Consider the following 15185-nt stretch of genomic DNA (forward strand, 5'->3'; position numbering starts at 1 on the left):
GATGGAGGCAAAGAATCGTCACAGCATTCGTCGCCGTTAAGAGAGGAAGAGGACTCGCGAGAACAGTGACCTTATTGCAGAGCTGTGCTGTCCTTGTCATGTGCTAAACAGCTACAATAGCAGTTGGACACATAGTTTAGCTCGCTGGTTGCTTCTGTTGTACTGCGGGGGGGAACCTGTTTTTCTTGAGCACTACCCACTACACATCGGGCACCATCTGCCTGTGTGGGCCCTGATTGACTGTCAGCGGTGGGCTCCACGGGTGTGAGGTATCTGTGCCGCCACCTAGTAATGCCCCTCTTTGGGCATACCCCAGGGAATGCTTTTCTTTGGTTCATGGTATGGATGATATTGTTGTTTTTGTTTACGTTACAAGTACGGGAGGGTGGGATTGCTTCAGTGGGAGGGGGTGGGCGGAGGGTGAGTTTGTTTTGGAATTTGTATGTCACTCATTTCTCAGATTATTTTTGTTGAGGTTCCGACAATGTTTTCGGTTGGGTTGCAGTACGAGCATACTAAACGAATGCAGGTAGTTTCCTACACTAGTGTCCAGGACATGGAGGGCCTTCTGGAGAGTAGCTTGCCAGGTGACGATGTAGGACTCGGAATATGGCCGATACCTCCTCTGGTGTGTTGAACATCATCACATGGAATATTAGAGGCATGGGAGACCCACGAAAGAAGAGGCACATACTAGCATATCTGGACAGGCACAAGGTACACATAGCCATGCTACAGGAGACTCATCTCACTCCCCAGAAACCAAGTAACTTTGCGCAGAAATGGGCGGAGTATAGAATTTTCTCCTCATATTCATCGTATGCACAGGGAACGGCAATTCTTATTAAGAAACAAGTACCGTTTCAGTTGTCCGGCACCACATGTGACTCGCAGGGTAGATACTGTCTGGCGTGGGGAAGATTGGGCTCGGTTTCGGTCACTTTAGTTTGTTGTTACGGCCCAAACTCTGATGCACCTGAATTTTTCACATCGTTGTGGGCTAGGATCTTCGATATTGGCTCCACTCATATCATCTGGGGTGGGGACTTTAATGTGGCGTATGATCCAGGATTAGATAGGTCACTTCCTGCACCTCACCACTATACCAGGGCGCGCGCAGCTCTCCAGGATATCATAACCACCTATCATTTAATAGATGCTTGGAGACATACCCACCCCCATGCTCGCGAGGGAACGCATTACACAGCGCAGGCAGCTTCCTGGGCGCGGCTAGATTACTGGTTGATGTCCCGGGGGATGGGACCAGCGATAGCTCAAGTACAACATTTGGCTCGCACCTATTCGGATCACGCCCCCGTTAAGATTGCGTTGGCGTCCTCCGAATTCTGCATGCCCCGTGGGGCTTGGCGAATGTACGCTCCCATTTTGTTAGACACAGTCTTTCAGACAGAGTTGCGAGAAGAGATTAAAGATTTTTTTGTACATAACAGGATTCGGTGGATAGAGTGGAGATCATTTGGGAGGCGTTTAAGGCCACGCTCTGGGGGTTTTGTATTGCAAAAGTATCGGGGGTACTCAAAGATATCACTAATACCCTGAATAGACTGGAGAGGGAGCTCAAGTCCCTGGAGGCACAACTTGCCCTGGCCCCGAGCAGTGACACCCAACTCAAGTTTCAGGAGACGCTTACGGAATATATGGAAATGTCGCAGAGGGAGACGCGTTTCAGGGGTAAATATTGGGTGGCGCACTGTTATGGTGAGGGAGATCGTCCTGGTAAGGCCTTGGCGCAGATAATCAGGAAGCCTCGCTACTCTGGTTATGTTCTTGAGCTGCAGGACTCAGACGGAGGGGTGTATCATGATACTGACCGTATTCTCAAGGCCTTTACGCAACACTATGCTCAGTTGTACGCCACCCGGGGGAGGGACAGCCTGGATTTGGAGGATTTTTTAGGAGACGTAACGCTGGCCTGGTTAAGTGATCGGCAGCGGAAATTTTTATGTGCGCCGTTTGAGTTGGATGAGGTTCGGGAGGCTATCATGAGTCTGCAGTCTGGGAAGGCTGCGGGATCAGATGGCATCCCGATAGAATTTTACAAAACCTATATAGACCTAATGGCCCCCATTTTGCGGGAGGTGTATGAAGAATCCTTGGAGGTTGGCCGTCTCCCTGCCTCTATGAGAGAAGCTACTATTGTCTCTCTTTTGAAGCCCGGGAAATCGCCCCGGCATTGTGACTCCTATAGGCCGCTATCGCTTCTTAACTGCGATACTAAAATTTTGGCCAAACTCATTGCCACACGCTTGAGTTTGCTCATGGAGAACTTGATTCTCCCAGATCAATCGGGCTTTGTGCCCGGCAGGGCAACCTCCCATAATCTACGCACGCTTTTCACTGTTCTGAATAATGTAGCGCCGGAACTGCCATTGGCAGCTGTATTTTTGGACGCCACTAAGGCGTTTGATTCCCTTGAATGGGATTATATTTTTGGAGTTCTACTACGGATGGGCTTCCCGCCCTTATTCCTGTCCTGGATTCGACTATTGTATCAATCGCCGACTGCCAAGGTGCTCATTTACAGTCACATGTCTCAGACTTTTCAAATCACTAGAGGCACCAGACAGGGGTGTCCGCTATCCCCACTGCTTTTCGCCATTGCAGTAGAGCCGCATGCGGCGAAGCTGCGTCAGCACCATAATGACAAGGCCCTGCGGTGTAATATGCGGCAAATTTTGATATCTCTATATGCCGATAATATCCCCTTATATATACGAGACCCGCAGCAGAATATGAATCTGATACTACGAGAATTTATCGTATTTGGGGCTCTGTCGGGAATTCAGGTTAGCTGGGGTAAGTCCTGTTTCTTCCCGTTGACAACGGCAGTGACACGCTACCCGCTGGATTACCCATTGGAGTGGTGTGATGACGAGCTGAAATATCTGGGCATTAGGATTACAAAAGATAAGGAGGAACTCCTACGCTTAAACTATGGACCCGCTATGACACGCCTCTCCGAAAATATTGATCGCTGGATAACACTTCCCCTCTCTATGGCGGGAAAGGCTTCATTAATCAAAATGGTAGTGCTTCCCCAGCTGCTTTATCTTTTTTTAAATATTCTGTATTATCCCGGGGCTTTCTTTTTCAAGACACTCAGATCGGAGTTAGTGCGACTCGTGTGGGGAGGGAAGCAGCCCAGACTGCAGTGGCAGGTGCTCATTAGGCCGTATGCTCAAGGTGGGTTTGGATTGCCGGATTTTGAGCTCTACTATCTTAGCGCACAGGCTCATCATGCGTGGTTCTGGTTGAAGCAACGAAGGTATTTGCCTCAAGTTGCAGCTGAGCACTGGCTCGCTCACCCCACCCCGTTGGAGGGAGTGCTATTTGACCCAATTACGTCCAGAGATCGGGTGCGGACTACACTCACAGGCACAGTGGGGGCCTGGCAGCGGATTGGCCGTATGTTGCATGCCGCCGTACTTTACTCCCCATTGATGCCTCTCCGCTATCATCTGAGTGTGCCCCTGTTGCAGGAAACAGTGTTCCATCGTTTCAGGGAGCGTACTCGTATCGATACTTGGGGGGACCTCTTTTATGATGGGCGCTTTCGCACCGCTGAGCACATCTTTCGAGACATGCAGCAAACCCCGATGGATGTTTTCCTATATATCCGCCTTCGATCAGGCATTCGGGCGATAATCCAGGACTTCCCGGCGGAACCACAGGCGTTGGCCCCGCTTCAATCAATACTAAAAAAATACAATGAATAAACGTCTAGTCTCCACAATATATAGGACAGTGCATGCACACAGGGAGTTGCCGGCCACGCTCTCTCGCTCATGTTGGAGCGCGGAGCTGGGTTTTGCACTAACTGATGACCAGTGGGAGTACTGTTGCCTGCAAACTGAGAGAGTTTCGGCTAGTAGCAGGCTTCGTATACTTCACTACAAATTTCTTCATAGATTATATTATACTCCGGTCAGGATGCACAAATATCAGTTGCAGGGATCGGATCGTTGCAAGAGGTGTCAGGCCCCAGGAGCAGACTTTCTTCATCTGGCCTGGGACTGCCCGAGCGTGCGCGAATTTTGGGAACAGATATTTGACGCCTTGGCCATTATGACGAATACGCGCATTGAGCCCACACCGCTGTTGGCGTTGCTTGGATATGTCAAACCAGTACAGGCGGCACATCGTAAATACGTTGCTCTCACTTAACTCTTGGCTAAGAGGCGGGTAGCGTCCCGCTGGGGTAGAGGACGCGCACCTAAATTTAAGGACTGTGTGGATGACTTGGTGGCTTGCCAAGACAAGCTCACCACATATGCTGAATTATTGCCAAGCGCCTCCAGACCTAGAGACATCTGGGCCCCCCTGACATGCTACTTACTGTCGCGCCCACGTGGGACGGAACCCCCTGATGCGGGGGGGACGTGCAGTTAACTTTGTGATAGAGATGGGAGCGCTACGACGGTCCCTTATGCGCGTCCTTTGCTTCATACATGGATAGGCGGTCCTCAAGAGTAAGGATGGGGTCCCTGGTGCAGGCTCCATGCTGGTGATTCAGAGTGATGTGTTGGGCCATGGGCTGAGTCCCTGGGTGTCAATGGGGGTTGGGGGCGGGGGCCCCAGATCGCAGGGGTCTCTATGTTGTGCCTCTAGATGTTTGCAGCAGCACGGCTGCAGTTGGCACCGTTAGCCCTAATTGCCTGTTGAATGTAGAACTGCCTGCTTGCGGATCTTCGTGGCTGGGGAGATATGGCGGGCTGACAGGTGGTGGAGTTGAGGATATGATGTCGAAGGGGTAGCCTAATAGTCTCTCATGTATTGACAATGCAATGTAATGTTCAAGTATATGTTGAACTCTGTTCTCAGACCTTTCATGCTGATTGTTGATGCGCCAATTATTGCTTGTATTGATGCTCGTGCTATCTGTTGGTGTGTTTAAAATCAATAAACAGAATTAAAAAAAAAAAAAAAGTTATTTGCCACAGATTACTTTTAGGATTACTTTTGGAATTCCAGGACTGGATCCTAGATTCAGTCCCGGGTCAGTACTTGAAATCAAGTGATAAAAGTCGACTTAATTACTGTGATGATTTTTAGACAATATTTTGCTATTTTAAAAGTTGACACTTAGAAAATATTTCATAGAAAACAGTCAATGATTCCCTATAGAAGAAAATTCAAGTTGCAGGTACAGTATGTTCTCGTTACTTTTGTAATCCAGTACTGGGTGCCTAGACTCAGTACTGGGACCTTTATCCAAAACAGGTAAGTAATTACGTTTTCAGATATTATACGATTTTTAAAGAATATTTAAAGTTTGCAAAAATTGACACAGAAGAAATTTCACAGAAAAACAGTCAATGATTTCCTATGGGAGAAAATTGGGTTACTGGTAAGTACAGTTGTAAGTATTTTTCAGAGTCAGTGTTGGGCACCAAGATCCAGCACTGGGAGCTCACCTAAGAGCAGGTGAGTATTTTCGTTTTCGTTACTCGGCTGATTTTTGGTGAATATTTTAAGTTTTGAAAAGTCCACACAGAAGAACTTTCAGGAAAAGCCAGTCAATGTTACCCTATGGAGAAAATTGAGTTATCGGTTTAAAGGTAAGTACTCGACTGGCAGAGTTAAGGTTCTGGGCATAGATTCAGGGGTCTCCCAGGGTCAGGTAGGTACAGTTAGTTCACCCTCAGCGACTCTAGGGCGGCCGGGTGCAGAGAGAGTCAGGCCCAATGTTATCCTATGAGAGGTAGGGGGCCTTGGTTGGTGGCTGCTGACTAGCAGGCCACGCGGCTGTGGGAGCTGGGCTCCTGGTCACTTACTCAGGGAAAGCGGGGAAGTAGATCGGTGTAGAGGTTGCACTGCCAGGGCCACTCGGGCGGCTGGGTGCAGGGTGCTTTTGAGCCTTCGGGCGCTCAATTGATTTCAATGGGAAATCTCCGGTTTAGAAAAAGACGGCAAGCTCGGGGACGAAGATTCTTCAAGTGCCACCACCACTTCGAGAGGTAAGTTGGGTAGTTGGAGGATAGGTAGGTACCCCGGGATTGGGCACAGGGGGCCGCGGGCCGCCAGGTGCAGGGGTGCCTTTTGGTGTCTGGAAATCTTACCCTCTGTTGTTCGCGGTTGGGGGGGCACCTGGTTCTGAGGCTACAGGCTTCTTCAGGAGTGTTGAGGGAGGTCCTTGGGTGCCGGACTCGGGGTCACAGTCGCCGTGGGGTCGTCCTCGTGGTCTTTTTCACTCCGGCACAGGCCAGGCTTGGCTGGTGCAGAGTGTGCTGGGTTCGCGGTTCCGGGCTGCTGCCAGGGATTACTCATGGGAGTCCCAGGGGTTTAGAGTCAAAAGGTAGCCAGGTCCTCCGGGGTTTGTGAGGTTGCTGGCCACAAGAGATGCCGGGTTGGAGCAGGAGCAGGTTTGAGGGTCGACAGGCCGGTAGGGCTGAGGCCAAAGCAGTTGGTGTCTTCCTCTTTTTAGCAGCTGCAGGGCAGGTCTTCTTTCTTCTAGCTCTTCTTCGGATTTTGGAATCTGGAATCTGGGGAAGGAAGGTTCAGGGTGCCCCTAAATACTAGATTTAGGGGTGTTACAGGTAGGTGAAGGGCAGGGACCAATGGGTCCATGTCCTGGAGTGGGTACACCCCCTATCCTGCCTCTCTCCTGTGGGAGGGGGCAGTAGTCTAGTCCTGATTGGGCAGGGCTTCCCATCTTCAAGATGGCGAGAGCCCAGAGATGTGCTTCACCTCGCCTCCCCCACCTGAGGGGTGGGGTTGGCAGGCTGGCACATCCCCTGTCCTTATTTGGGGTTTCCGGCCAAGCTTCCCGCCAGAGTGGGGAGTTGCAGTGGCCTGGGGAAGCTCACAGAGGCTGCATGCCTTTGAAGCTTCCCCCTGCCCATCCTGGGGGAGGAGATTTAGCACCTCGCCCAGGATGTGCATTGTTGCCGGTCCAGGAGAGCAGGGGCTCGCCTACCCAGGGGTCCAGCAACATGTCTGCTGTGTGGCAGCCTAGGCAGCCTCAGAACAGACGTGGATTGTAGGTTAGGTTTTAGGGGGCATCTCTAAGATGCACTCTCGGGTGCTTGGTACATTAAATCCCACACTGGCATCAGTGTGGGTTTAATGTGCTGAGAAGTTTGATACCAAACTTCTCAGTCTTGCCATTATGGTGCTGTGGAGTTCGTGTTTGACGAGCTCTCAGCACCATGTACTCTTAAATGGCAGCACTGCACTTACAGTGCCCAGGAATGGACCTGGGTACTGTAGGGGCACAGGGCTCCTGCTCCTGTGCCCACACCATTGGCATAGGGCACCCAGCTAGAGGGGTGGCTGATGTATGCCATGGCAGTGTAGGTGATGGGCATGGCACACAGGGATGTGTGCCATGTCGACTCTTTGTTTTGTCTTGCACCCAGACACCCAGCCTGCAAGGGCAGTGTGTGTGTGTAAGGGTACAGGGTTCTCTAAGGGTGGCACAGTGAGTGCTGCAGCCCTTCGAGGCCTTCCCTGGTCACAAGGCCCTGGGTACCAAGGGTACCATTTACCAGGGGCTGACATGTGGCCAGGGTTTGCCAATTTGGGTTTTTGGTTTTTAGGGAAGGAACATAGGCCCTGGGCACTTGATTGGCAGGAGTCCAGGGTACACTCAGTCAAAGTACATTCAGCAAAAAGTGGGGGCATACCATGCAATAAAGATGGCACTTTCTCACACAACCCCACCCCCCCCCCCAAACGAAAGGTGATGAGACTAACCTTGCCCTATGGAGTCTTCATTGTCTAAGTGGAAGAACCTGGAAAGTCCATCTGCATTGGAATGGGCAGTCCCTGGTCTGTGTTCCACTTCAAAGTCCATTCCCTGTAGGGAGATGGACCACCTTAGTAGTTTTGGGTTTTCCTCTTTCATCTGCATTAGCCATCTGAGAGGTCTGTGGTCAGTTTGAACCAGGAAGTGAGTACCAGACAAGTATGGCCTCAACTTCTTCATGGACCAAACCACAGCAAAGGCCTCCCTCTCAATGGCACTCCAACGCTGCTCTCTGGGGAGTAACCTCCTGCTTATAAAAGCAACAGGTTGGTCTTGGCCTTCATCATTGGTCTGGGATAGGACCGCTCCCATCCCTAGATCAGAGGCATCAGTCTGCACTATGAACTGCTTGGCATAATCTGGAGCTTTTAGAATTGGTGCTGAGCACATTGCTTCTTTCAGGGTGTCAAAAGCCTTTTGGCAACTAACTGTCCAGTTAACCTTCTTGGGCATCTTCTTGGAGGTGAGTTCTGTGAGGGGGGTCACAATGGACCCATATCCCTTCACAAACCTCCTGTAGTACCCAGTCAAGCCAAGGAATGCCCTGACTTGGGAGCGGCCCTTGACCTTCCCTGGTAGGTCGCCCCCCCGCTGCAGCTCCGCCTGCACCCCCGCTGTCGCTGCTGCCGCCGGTGTATTCGAGGCCCTCCACCACCCGCAGGCTTTCACCTGCGCCTCATCCCTGGTGGCCAGTGGTGGCCTTAGGATCATTTTCGCTTGCTGCCTGTTGCTTTGTGCCTGTAACTGTCTGTGCCCCCTGCCCCCTGCTCGCCGCTTTGCTTCTGTGCCCCTTTTTATTCTGTACCCCTCGCCAACTTCTGTGCCTCCGTTCTTTGTACCCCAGTGCTGACTTTTGTGCCACTGTGCCCCTTTGATTTTGTACCCATTTTGCTCCTCTGTGCCCCTTGATTTTGTACCCCTTTTGCTCCTATGTGCCCCGCGCCTGTCTCCTGTCCTCCGTCCCCGCCGCTGCCTACCCTGCAGCCCGCCCCCTCCGCGCCCATTCGTCACACCCGTCCCTCGCCTTTGGCCTCCCAGCTGCTCCTCCCTCCCCACCTCCCCATATATGGCGGCCGCTGTGCAGCCACGCAGCGGGCGCCGAAGCCCGTCTGTGCCCGTCCGTGCCTGGACCGCGCCCAGCACCAGAACCCCTGGCCCCCGCACCAGCCAGGAAGACCGCCTCCGCTACGACACCAACACCCTCATCGCTCTCAACCCAGGAAGAACCCACACCTGCTGCAAGGCTGCCCCGAGGCGCACCCACGGCCCCTTCACCTGACGGAACTGCAGCTTCTCCTGCCTCGAAAGCGCCAAGGCACCTGCCACGACGGAACCCAACCAGCTTAGTTGCATCCTGCTCAACACCCGCTCCGCTCACAAACACGCCGTCGAACTCTGGGACCTACTCGACACCACATCACCGGACGTCGCCTTTCTGACCGAAACTTGGATGAACGAAACCTCCTCACCAGACATCGCCATAGCCATCCCAGTCGGGTACAAGATCACCCGCAGAGACCGCACCAACAGGGCCGGAGGAGGAATCGCTATCGTCCACAAAAACACCATCAAGGTCTCAACTAACACCAGCGACGCCCTCAGCACCTCCGAACACATGCACTTCCAGATCCACACGGACCCCAAGACCACCCTAAGAGGCACACTCGTCTACAGACCACCAGGACCCCGGCCTCAATTCTGCGACTCCATCACCGACCTCATCAGCACGCACGAGCTGACCTCCACCGACTACATCGTCCTCAGAGACCTGAACTATCACCTGGAGAACAACAACGACAGCAACTCCTCCACCCTGATCAACAATCTCGCCAACCTCGGACTGAAACAGCTCGTCACGACGCCAACCCACATCGCCGGCCACAAGCCATCTTCTCCTCAAGCCCTCATGTCACCTTCAAGTGTTTTAAAGAACAAGGGTACCCCTTATGCGAACCTGGGGTGATACAATGTAGAAGAGAACAATGGTTCGGGATGGCCTGAGAAGGTCCAGTGAAATGAAAAGCCCTTAGGAGGGCGAGATGATTTAGTATAGGTTCAAGGACTCAAATTGGAGAGTGATACTTAATATAGAGAAACAAGGGACAGGAGAGGTCAATGTATGACACTTATTTATTGAACAAAGATTGAATTCAAGTGCTCACATATTTAGTGACAAGAAAGCGTGACATGCAGGTGAGGGTGGAGTCTTTAAAAGAGAACATCGCATTGGCAACAAAAGAGAACCATTTTTTAAATAAAATTAGTACAAGGTTCGAGTTGCATAGGGTCGACGGCGTTTCGAACTCAGTTATTTGAGTTCATCATCAGGACAAAATGTGAGCATATGAACTCTAAATGTGAGAAAAATACAGAAAAAATATCACCTGGAGAACAACAACGACAGCAACTCCTCCACCCTGATCAACAATCTCGCCAACCTCGGACTGAAACAGCTCGTCACGACGCCAACCCACATCGCCGGCCACAAGCCATCTTCTCCTCAAGCCCTCATGTCACCTTCAGCCATGCCGCCGAACTCACCTGGACAGACCACCACTGCATCCACTTCTCCTTCCGGAAACCCTCACACACCACCGCACTCTACAGACCCCCCGCCGCTGCTGGGGCAAAGTCTCCCAAGAACAACTACAGATAACCTCGCACTCGACCCTCCGACGAACCCCAACAACCCCGATGAAGGTGCACTCACCCTCGAACGCTGGATGAACGGCTGCGCCAACAACGTCGCACCGCTAAAAAACGCCATCATCAGAGACACCAGCAGAAGAGTCAGCTGGTTCACCCCAGAACTCCTTGACTCAAAACGCACCTGCCGGAAACTGGAAAACATATGGCACAGCGACAAGACGCCGGACAGCCGCGCTGCCCACAAAGACGCCATCCGCAACCACCACCACCTCATCAGGACCGCCAAAAGGACCTCCTTCACAGACAGCCTTGACAACAATGCACACAACAGCAAGGAGCTCTTCACCATCGTGAAGGAACTCTCCAACCCCAGCTCCAACGCCAACGACATCCCACCATCGCAAGCCCTGTGCGACTCCACCACCGCCTTCTTTCACCGGAAAATCACCACCATCCATGACAGCTTCAGACCCCGGGCGGCCCCTGCCGACCACACCGCACTGAACCCACCGCACCCCACCGTCCACGACTCCCTGACAACCTGGGCCAACGTGAGCATTGAGGACACAATCAAGACCATGGGAACAATCCACTCCGGATCCCCGTCCGACCCTCTCCCGCACCTTCAACAAAACCAGCAACTCCATCGCACCCCACCTGCATAAAATCATCAACCTCTCCTTCGAGACCGCCACCTTCCCTGAGAACTGGAAGCACGCAGAGATCAACGCCCTACTGAAGAAACCCAAGGCGGATCCGAGCGACCTCAAGAACTTCCGGCCCATCTCCCTGCTTCCGTCCCCAGCAAAGGTCATCGAGAAGATAGTAAACACCCAGCTCACCCGTCACCTCAAAGACAGCAACATCCTGGACCCGTCCCAATCAGGATTCTGCAGCAACCACAGCACCAAGACCGCCCTCATCACTGCCACAGACAACATAAGGATCCTGCTAGACAACGGCGAGACGGCAGCCCTCATCCTCCTGGACCTCTCCGCCGCCTTCGACACTGTCTGCCACCGCACTCTACGCACACGCCTCCACGACGCCGGGATCCAAGAGAAGGCCCTGGACTGGACCTCCTCATTCCTCTCTGGCAGAACTCAGAGAGTCCGCCTCCCCCCGTTCCGATCCGATGCCTCCAAGATCATCTGCGGCGTCCCTCAAGGATCTTCCCTCAGCCCGACGCTGTTCAACGTCTACATGGCTCCACTAGCACGCATCGCCCGACAACACGACCTCAACATAATCTCCTACGCCGACGACACTCAGCTGATCCTCTCCCTCACCAAGGACCCCCTCACCGCCAAATCCAACCTCCACCAGGGAATGAAAGCTGTCGCAGACTGGATGGAGGGTAGCCGCCTCAAACTGAACACAGACAAGACGGAAATCCTCTTCCTCGGGTCCAACCCCTCCGCTTGGGACGACTCTTGGTTGCCCACGTCACTGGGGTCCACCCCTGCCCCCACCGACCACGCACGCAACCTGGGAGTCATCCTCGATTCGAAACTCTCCATGGCCAAACAAGTCAACGCAGTCTCCTCCACTTGCTTCAACAACCTCCGCATGCTCCGCAAGATCTACAAATGGATCCCGACAAACACGAGGAAAACAGTCACCCAGGCCCTAGTCAGCAGCAGGCTCGACTACGGAAACGCCCTCTACGCCGGAGCCTCGTCCAAGCTCATCAACAGACTACAAAGAATCCAGAACGCCTCTGCACGCCTGATCCTCGACGTCCCGCGCCTCGACCACATCACCCCCCACCTGAGGAACCTGCACTGGCTCCCAGTCGACAAAAGAATCACCTTCAAGCTCCTGATCCACACACACAAGGCACTCCACAAAACCGGCCCAGTCTATCTCAACAGTCGACTCTCCTTCTACGTACCCAACAGGAAACTCTGCTCCGCTGACCACGCCCTGGCCACGGTCCCACGCATCCAGAGAACTACTTCCGGAGGCAGATCCTTCTCCCACGGCGCCGCCAAGACCTGGAACTCCCTCCCTCTCTACCTGCGACAAACGAAGACCTGCTGACCTTCAGGAGACAACTCAAGACCTGGCTCTTCGACCAATAGCAGCAGCTCCCCCCCTCCCCAGCGCCTTGAAACCCTCACGGGTATGTAGTGCGCTTTACAAATTATTAATTGATTGATTGATTGGGTTGTTGGAGCTATCCAGTCCATGATGGCCTGGATCTTGGGTTGTAAGGGTTGTACTTGGCCTCCACCTACAAGGTGACCCAAGTACACCACAGTGCCCTGCCCTATCTGGCATTTGGATGCCATGATAGTGAGACCTGCATTTTGCAGAGCCTCTAAAACCTTCCCAAGGTGGATCAGGTGATCCTGCCAGGTGGAGCTAAAGACAGCAATATCATCAAGATAAGCTGCACTAAAGGATTCCAGCCTAGCCAGGACATGGTTCACCAACCTCTGGAAGGTGGCAGGGGCATTCTTTAGCCCAAAGGGCATTACAGTAAACTGATAATGCCCATCAGGGGTGGAGAATGCTGTATTTTCTTTTGCTCCTGGGGCCATGCCAATCTGCCAGTACCCTGCAGTTAAGTCAAAGGTACTGAGGAATTGGGCTGCCCCTAATTTATCTATCAGCTCATCTTCTCTTGGAATAGGGTGAGCATCTGTCTTGGTGACAGAGTTGAGCCCTCTATAGTCCACACAGAACCTCATCTCTCTCTTTTCACCTTGTTGATGAGGTTTGGGGACCAGAACCACTGGGCTAGCCCAGGGGCTCTCAGAGGGTTCAATGACCCCTAACTCCAGCATCTTGCTGACCTCAGCTTTGATGCTTTCCTTGACTTGGTCTGACTGTCGATAGATTTTGTTCTTGACAGGTGCACTGTCACCAGTGTCCACATCATGGGTACACCAGTTTGTCAGACCAGGGGTCAGGGAAAAGAGGCTAGCATACTGTTGCAAGACTTGCTTGCAGTCAGTCTACTGTTGGGCAGATAGGGTGTCTGAAAAAATCACACCATCTACTGACCCATCTTGTGGGCTGTAGGAGAGGAGGATAGGGAGAGGTTCACTCTCTGCTTCCTGTTCCTCATCAGTCACCATCAGCATGGTGATGTCAGCCCTATCATTGTAGAGTTTAAGGCGGTTCACATGGATTACCCTTTTGGATGTCCTGCTAGTGCCCAGGTCAACTAAATAGGTGACCTCACTCTTTCTTTCTAGGATAGAGTAAGGGCCACTCCATTTATCTTGGAGAGCCCTTGGAGCCAGTGCAGCTTTTTGGTCATACCAGTGCTTCTGGAGCTCCTGGCTGGCCTCAAGGTTCTTGGATGCTTTTTCCATGTACTCAGCCATTCTGGACCTCAGGCCAAGCACATAGTCCACTATGTCTTGTTTGGGCTCTTGAAGAGGCCTCTCCCAGCCCTCTTTTACAAGACAAAGTGGTCCCCTTACAGGATGACCAAACAGAAGTTCAAAGGGTGAGAAACCTACTCCCTTCTGTGGTACTTCCCTGTAAGCGAAAAGCAGGCATGGTAACAGGACATCCCATGTCCTTTTGAGTTTTTCAGGGAAACCCATGATCATACCTTTCAATGTCTTGTTGAATCTCTCAACAAGGCCATTGGTTTGTGGATGGTAGGGTGTAGTAAACTTGTACTGCACTCCACACTCCTTCCACATGTGTGTCAGGTAAGCAGACATGAAGTTGGAACCTCTGTCTGAAACCACCTCCTTAGGAAACCCACCCTGGTGAAGACACCCAGGAGGGCCTTGGCTACTGCAGGAGCTGTAGTAGTCCTAAGTGGAATTGCTTCAGGGTACCTAGTAGCATGATCCACTACTACTAGAATAAATCTGTTCCCTGAGGCTGTGGGAGGTTCAAGTGGACCCACAATGTCCACCCCTACCCTTTCAAAGGGTACCCCCACCACTGGTAGTGGGATGAGGGGGGCCTTTGGGTGGCCACCTGTCTTGCCACTGGCTTGACAGGTAACACAGGAGCTGACAAACTCCTTCACCTTTTGGTGCATCTGGGGCCAGTAAAAGTGGTTCACTAGCTTTTCCCAAGTTTTGGATTGCCCCAGATGTCCAGCTAGGGGGATGTCATGAGCCAAAGTTAGGAGGAACTCCCTGTATTTCTGTGGCACTACCACCCTCCTGGTGGCTCCAGGAGTGGGGTTTCTTGCCTCAGCATACAGTAACCCCTCTTCCCAATAAGCTCTGTGGGTATCACTGACATCTCCCTCTGCTTCTGAAACAGTTTGCTGCCTCAGGCTTTCAAGAGTGGGACAGTCTCGTTGACCCTGGCACAACCTTTCCCTAGAGGGTCCCCCTGGGCCCAAGAGTTCAACCTGGTAAGGGTCAAGCTCCATGGACTCAGTTCCCTCAGGGGTATCCAAATCCTCTCCCTGTGGAGAGGGGTCCTGAATGTTTTGCTGTACAGAAGCTGGTTCCCCAGTCTTCTTACCTTTTCTCTTGGTTGGTTGGGCCATTATTTCAGGCTCCAGACCTACGTTTTCACCCTTCCTCTTGCTCTGTGCTCTGGTTTGCACACACACCAATTCAGGGATGCCCAGCATGGCTGCATGGGCCTTTAGCTCAACCTCAGTCCAGGCTGAGGTTTCCAGATCATTTCCAAGCAGACATGCAGCTGGCCACTTTGGAGAGAGACCACTACCTGTTTCAGGCCAGTAACACCCCCCCCCCCCAGCCTAATGTCACGATGGCCATGGCATGACTAGTGGTGACACTGTCAGCGTTGGTGACTGGGTAAGACTTCCCAA

The 15185-nt window shown here is 52.4% G+C and overlaps 1 protein-coding gene across 1 annotated transcript in view; it reads left to right on the forward strand.

Moving 5' to 3' along the window:
• The first annotated feature begins 609 nt into the window (after positions 1 to 609).
• The window catches only part of LOC146797168 (uncharacterized), a 468769-nt gene continuing 454193 nt past the window's right edge, over positions 610 to 15185 (forward strand). The window contains exons 1-2 of the mRNA XM_085631505.1: positions 610 to 717; positions 1452 to 2817. Coding sequence (XP_085487631.1) covers positions 610 to 717; positions 1452 to 2817 — 1474 coding nt within the window. The remainder of the gene's footprint in view (positions 718 to 1451; positions 2818 to 15185) is intronic.

The sequence above is a fragment of the Triturus cristatus genome, chromosome 10, assembly GCF_964204655.1.
Source record: "Triturus cristatus chromosome 10, aTriCri1.1, whole genome shotgun sequence".
In the NCBI taxonomy this organism is placed as follows: Eukaryota; Metazoa; Chordata; class Amphibia; order Caudata; family Salamandridae; genus Triturus; species Triturus cristatus.